This window comes from Psittacula echo (assembly GCF_963264785.1).
Source record: "Psittacula echo genome assembly, chromosome: 29".
Classification (NCBI taxonomy): domain Eukaryota; kingdom Metazoa; phylum Chordata; class Aves; order Psittaciformes; family Psittacidae; genus Psittacula; species Psittacula echo.
In genome coordinates, this window is record NC_137764.1 from 1,289,062 (window position 1) to 1,295,416 (window position 6,355).

At 60.2% G+C, this 6,355-nt stretch overlaps 1 protein-coding gene across 1 annotated transcript; it reads right to left on the reverse strand.

Moving 5' to 3' along the window:
* Positions 1 to 758: 758 nt before the first annotated feature.
* On the reverse strand, positions 759 to 3,110 carry SNRPD2 (small nuclear ribonucleoprotein D2 polypeptide). The gene is made up of 3 exons (XM_080635997.1): positions 3,018 to 3,110; positions 2,231 to 2,410; positions 759 to 1,370 (listed from the first exon to the last, which is right to left on the reverse strand). Coding segments are annotated over exons 1-3 (357 nt in total). The 5' UTR covers positions 3,020 to 3,110; the 3' UTR covers positions 759 to 1,195.
* Positions 3,111 to 6,355: the final 3,245 nt, after the last annotated feature.

Here is a 6,355-nt window from a genome sequence, read left to right on the forward strand (position 1 = left end):
ATCCCCCACCTCGAGCGGGCGACGCTGGCGCCAAACTGAGCCCGGAGGGCGTGGCCAGCGCGGCTCCGGGCGGGAGCGGCGCCCCTGATTGGACGACTCCTCAGAAGGGGCGGTGCCAATCGCCCAGCGCGGGAAATACACCCCCCACTCCCCTCCGCCAGTACCACCGCGGGTAAACGTGGGGGGGGAGACACAGGGGGTAAAAGGGGCCCTGGGGGGGACACACACAAAGGTGACACCGGTAAGGAAGGAACCGGCTTTATTGCCTATGGACACACACAGGACCCCCCCCAAATACCCCCTTGGGGGGGCAGGAACCCCTATCTGAGAGCCTTGGGGGGTACAAAAGGGTTGGGGGTCCCCATAGGGAGATGGGGGTGGTCCTGGCATGGGCTGAGGTTGGAGTGTGGAGCCCCAATGTGGGTCCAGTGTGTGGGGGGGCAATCCATTGGGAGGGGATTCCAGGGAATATGGGGGATTCCAAGCAGTCCTGGGGCTGTTCCATGGAACCCAGGGGGGTTGATCCCATCCCAATGGGGATCCCAAGCAATCCAGGGGGGTTGATCCCATCCTGAGGGGGATCCCAATCAATCCAGGGGGGCTGATCCCATCCCAAGCAATCCAGGGGGGTTGATCCCATCCTGAGGGGGATCCCAATCAATCCAGGGGGGCTGATCCCATCCCAAGCAATCCAGGGGGGTTGATCCCATCCTGAGGGGGATCCCAATCAATCCAGGGGGGCTGATCCCATCCCAAGCAATCCAGGGGGGTTGATCCCATCCTGAGGGGGATCCCAATCAATCCAGGGGGGTTCATCCCATCCCAATGGGGATACCAAGCAATCCAGGGGGGTTGATCCCATCCCAAGGGGGATCCCAAGCAATCCAGGGGGGCTGATCCCATCCCAAGCAATCCAGGGGGGTTGATCCCATCCTGAGGGGGATCCCAATCAATCCAGGGGGGTTCATCCCATCCCAATGGGGATACCAAGCAATCCAGGGGGGTTGATCCCATCCCAAGCAATCCAGGGGGGCTGATCCCATCCCAAGGGGGATTCCAGTGATTCCTGTTGGGTTCTTTGCCATCTGATGGGGGGGGTCCAGCCAATCCTGAGGGATCCCAGCCGATCCAATGGGGTTCATCCATCCCGGACTGGACCATTCCATCCCGGATGGCGGGGGGGGGGGGCTGATCCCTACTTCCCGGCTATGAGGGGGTTGCGCAGGACCACGATGACGGAGTCTCCGCGCAGGAACATCTTGGAGATGTACCGGTCCTTGTTCACCGGCTTCGATTTCTTCTTCCCCTTCCCGCTCTTGGGCACCTCGGTCCACATCTCCTTCACGTTCTCCAGCACCATATTGCAGTGCCTGGGATGGGGGGGGCAAGCACAGGGATTGGGGTCCCCCCCCCTCCATCCCCATCCATGGTTCCAAAGGGAACACGAGGGGAGATGGGGAGGAAGGGCACCAATGACGGGAGGGGGTGACGGGGGTTTGGGTCCCAATAGGATGGGTTATAGGGACCCCAATGGGAACAGAGGGGATGAGGGGGGCTTTGGGTCCCAATAGGATGGGTTATAGGGACCCCAATGGGAACAGAGGGGATGAGGGGGGTTTTGGGTCCCTATAGGATGGGTTATAGGGACCCCAATGGGAACAGAGGGGATGAGGGGGGCTTTGGGTCCCAATAGGATGGGTTATAGGGACCCCAATGGGAACAGAGGGGATGAGGGGGGTTTTGGGTCCCTATAGGATGGGTTATAGGGACCCCAATGGGAACAGAGGGGATGAGGGGGGCGTTGGGTCCCAATAGGATGGGTTATAGGGACCCCAATGGGAACAGAGGGGATGGGGGGGGTGTTGGGTCTCAATAGGATGGGTTATAGGGACCCCAATGGGAACAGAGGGGATGAGGGGGGGCGTTGGGTCTCAATAGGATGGGTTATAGGGACCCCAATGGGAACAGAGGGGATGAGGGGGGTGTTGGGTCCCTATAGGATGGGTTATAGGGACCCCAATGGGAACAGAGGGGATGGGGGGGGTGTTGGGTCTCAATAGGATGGGTTATAGGGACCCCAATGGGAACAGAGGGGATGGGGGGGGGCTTTGGGTCTCAATAGGATGGGTTATAGGGACCCCAATGGGAACAGAGGGGATGAGGGGGGGCGTTGGGTCCCCATGGGGCGCTCCGGGTGCATCCGAGCCCCCCCGGGGCCGCAGGCAGGGACCTGTCGAAGGCCTTGACGCGCCCCAGCAGCTTCTTGTTGTTGCGGCAGTTGATGAGGACCTGGGTGTTGTTCTTGACCGACTGCGTGAGCACCGAGAGCGGACCCGTGTTGAACTCCTCCTCCTCCCGCTTCTGCAGCTCCTCCGGAGTCATCTCGCTCTTGGGCTTGTTCAGCAGGCTCCTGCGGGGCAAGGGGGGACGGGGGCGATGGGGGCAATGGGGATAATGGGGGGAATGGGGGGAATGGGGGTCATCGGGGAAATGGGAAGTATGGGGGGCAATGGGGGGAATGGGAAGAATGGGGGGCAATGGGGGTAATGGGAAGAATGGGGGCAGTGGGGGCAATGGGGGTAATGCGGGCAATGGGGGTAATGGGGGCAAACGGGACAATGGGGGTAACGAGGGTAATGGGGGGAATGGGAAGAATGGGGGGGCAATGTGGGTAATGGGGACAACGGGGATAACGGGGTGCAATGAGGATAATGAGGATAATGGGAAGAATGGGAAGAATGGGGGGCAATGGGGGTAATGGGGGCGATGGCGGTAACGGAGGGAATGGGGGTAACGAAGAAAATGTGGGCAGAGAGGGGGCAGTGGGGACAGGGAGGGGAGCGGGATTCAGATGTGGCCGCGACACCGGGATGGGGACGCCGGGATGGGGACGCCGCTATCGCCCCTCTTCCCATCCCGGCTCCTATTCCCATTCCCGTCCCTGCTACCGGTCGTGTTCCCTTTACCGGCCCCGCTCCCATCCCAATTCCCGGTCCCGATCCCGTTCCCGTTCTCACATGGTGGCTCCGCTCCCGCGCACCGCCCTCACGAGTCACTTCCGGGTCAGGACCGACGGGAACAGGAACAGGAACCCCCCCGCTCCGATGGGCCCGCCCAGGGGAGGGGCGTGGCCAAGCGGAAGGGAGCGGAGCCTGGTTGGCTGGGCCCGAAAGGGGCGGGGCTTGCCCGTAAGGGGGCGCGGCCGCAGTGGGCGGTACCAAGAGGCGGAGCGGGGGGGGTTCGCACCGTGAGAGCCGCGCTCCGGGGCGCTGGAAGCGCCCAGGGGGGATAGGGGTGCCTTTGGGGCACCCAAGGTCCCCTTTGGGGACCCACATGTCCCTATGGGGCACCCAAGGCCTTTTTTGCCCTTCTGGCATCCCCAGAGGGGTGCAAGCAGACAAGGATGCCCCATGGCCATGAGGATGTGTCCTCTTGGACAGAGGGGGGCAATGGGGACAGGGAGGGGGCAATGGGGGCACTGACGAGGCAGTGGGGACAGAGGAGGCAATTGGGCCAATGGGGACAGGGAGGGGGCAATGGGGGCAGAGAGAGGGCAATTGGGGCAATGGGGACAGGGAGGGGGCAATAGGGGCAATGTGGACAGGGAGGGGGCAAAAGGGGCAGAGAGGGGGCAATGGGGACAGGGAGGGGGCAATAGGGGCAATGGGGACAGGGAGGGGGCAATAGGGGCAGAGAGGGGGCAATGGGGACAGGGAGGGGGCAATTGGGGCAATGTGGACAGGGAGGGGGCAATAGGGGCAGAGAGGGGGCGATGTGGACAGGGAGGGGGCAATAGGGGCAATGGGGACAGGGAGGGGGCAATAGGGGCAGAGAGGGGGCAATGGGGACAGGGAGGGGGCAATTGGGGCAATGTGGACAGGGAGGGGGAAATAGGGGCAGAGAGGGGGCAACGGGGACAGGGAGGGGGCAATTGGGGTAATGGGGACAGGGAGGGGGCAATGAGGACAGAATGGGGGCAATAGGGGCAGAGAGGGGGCAATAGGGACAGGGGAGGGGCAATGGGGGCAGTGGGAACTGCAGGCACCCAATGTGATTCTCCACCTCCTTCCCACCCCGCTGCGTCCCTTCCTGTGCTGGATCCCAAGTTCTGTGCTGGGGGTGCTGTCCTGGAGACAAGGGATGGGATCCACGCTTGAGAGGTGGCCAATGCCAACCTCATGGAGCTCAACCAAGCCAAGTGTCCAAGGCCAGGTTGGATGGAGCCTTGGTCCAGTGCGAGGCGTCCCTGCCCACGGCAGGGAGTTGGAACTGGATGATCTTCAGGTCCTTTCCAACCCAAACCATTCCATGATTCCATGATTCTCTTTTGGTGGGGAAGGTGCAGCTCTTGGTGCACCCAACAACCCTTTGCTTGCCCTCTCAACACCCATCCGATGGGGCTCAGGAAAGGCTCCCCCTTGCTATGGGGAACGGCCCCATCTCCTCTGCAGCTTCTGAGAGTGAGTGACAGTGGGGCACCAAGTGCCCCGTGCCTATGGGGCTGCTCTGCTCCCCCAGCACCATGGATGCAGGTGGGTTCCTCCATCCAAGCCCATCGCTGCCCTCCCATCAGATGCAGCCTGCGAGCGAGCGCTGCAGGTACGGGCTGAGGCAAAGGGGCAGCACCGTGGGTCAGCCCCCAAGGAGCTGAGCCTCATCCTGCTGCATCCCCATCCCTGCACGCTGGGGCAGCTCCCCCATTAACGGTGTCCATCAAGGGATGGGGCTTCCCATGGCAAAGGGGCTGGAGGCTCCTCCGCTGCCAAGGTCCACCTGGGAGTGCTCAATAAAGAGCTCTGGGGCTGCTTGCAGGGATGGATCCATCAAAGCAGAGTCAATGCAGGAAGGTGCTCAAGCTCTCCTGCTCCCATTCCCACCTCAGGGCACCTCAGCTCCCAAAGCCGCCTCGGTGTGACGTCACCCATCGCTTATGACGTCACCAAGCACCGGCGCTTCCGTCCCGCGGCCGGGTATAACAGCGGGGCCGTCAATGTGCCTGGGTCATGAGGGAAGAGCTCTGCGAGAGGTTGGGTCGCTCGTGAGGAAGCTGCATTGGTGGTACCCGCACCTCAGCGGATGCAGAGAGGAAGCTGCAGAAAGACAACTTCTGAGCAAGTGTGTGTGGAAAATCCTCCTCTGCTCTCCCCAAGTGTATTTTCCTCCTCATCGGGGGGGCGGGGGGGGGGATCCCATCTCATGGCATCCTAACCTCATCTCCTTGCCTGTCATCATACAGGCCAGCTCATCTTCATCCCATTTCGACTTCGTCTCACATCGTCTCAAGTCTCATCTGATGGCATCGCATCGCATCGAAACTCATCACATTGCATCTCATCTCATTGCATCGCATCGTATCGCATCCCATCCCATCCCATCCCATCCCTTCTCATCATATCAGAGCCAACTCCATCACTCCCAACATTCCCACTCCCCACAATAGCCCTGGTCCCCTCAAAGCATCCCATAACCAATCTGGTACCCAGAAACCCACCCTGCCCCAGCCATCTCCATCCATCCCAGTAACCCTAAGCCACCCCAAAACTACATGGTACCCCAAACCCCAACCAACTGCAGGCATCTCCATCCTTTCCTATCCCCACCTCATTGCATCTCATCTCATCGCATTGCATAGCATCTCGTCTCATCGCATCGCATCACATCTCATCCCACTGCATCTCATCTCATCCCATCCCATTGGATCTCATCGTTTCGTCACATCTCATCGCATCGCATGTCATCGCATCCCATCCCATTGGATCTCATCTCATTGCATCCAATCACATCTCATAGCATTGCATAGCATCTCGTCTCGTCGCGTCTCATCTCATCACATTGCACCTCATCGCATCCCATCCCATTGCATCTCATCATCTTGTCTTACCTCATCTCATCTCATTGCATCGCATCTCATCGCATCCCATCCCATTGGATCTCATCTTATTGCATCGCATCTTGTCTCATCACATCTCATCTCATCGTGTGCCATCCCATTGCGTCTCATCTCGTCTCATCACATCACATCTCACCTCTTCTCATCTCGTCTCATCTCATCGCATCCCATCCCGTAGGATCTCATCACATCGCATCACATCCCATCCCATTGCAATGCATCCCATTCCATCCCATCCCGTCCCATCCCGTCTCGTCTCATCTCATCCCATCCCATCCTGTCTGGTCTCGTCTCACATCACTGCATCCCTCTCCTCTCCTCTCCTCTCCTCTCCTCTCCTCTCCTCTCCTCTCCTCTCCTCTCCTCTCCTCTCCTCTCCTCTCCTCTCCTCTCCTCTCCTCTCGTCTCCTCTCCTTTCCTCTCCTCTCCTCTCCTTTCCTCTCCTCCCCTCATTATATGATGTTG

Coding starts and splice junctions, on each gene's coding strand:
- SNRPD2 (XM_080635997.1), bottom strand. Junction 1,371..2,230: donor CGCGTCAAGGCCTTCGACAG/GTCCCTGCCTGC, acceptor CCCCCATCCCAG/GCACTGCAATATGGTGCTGG.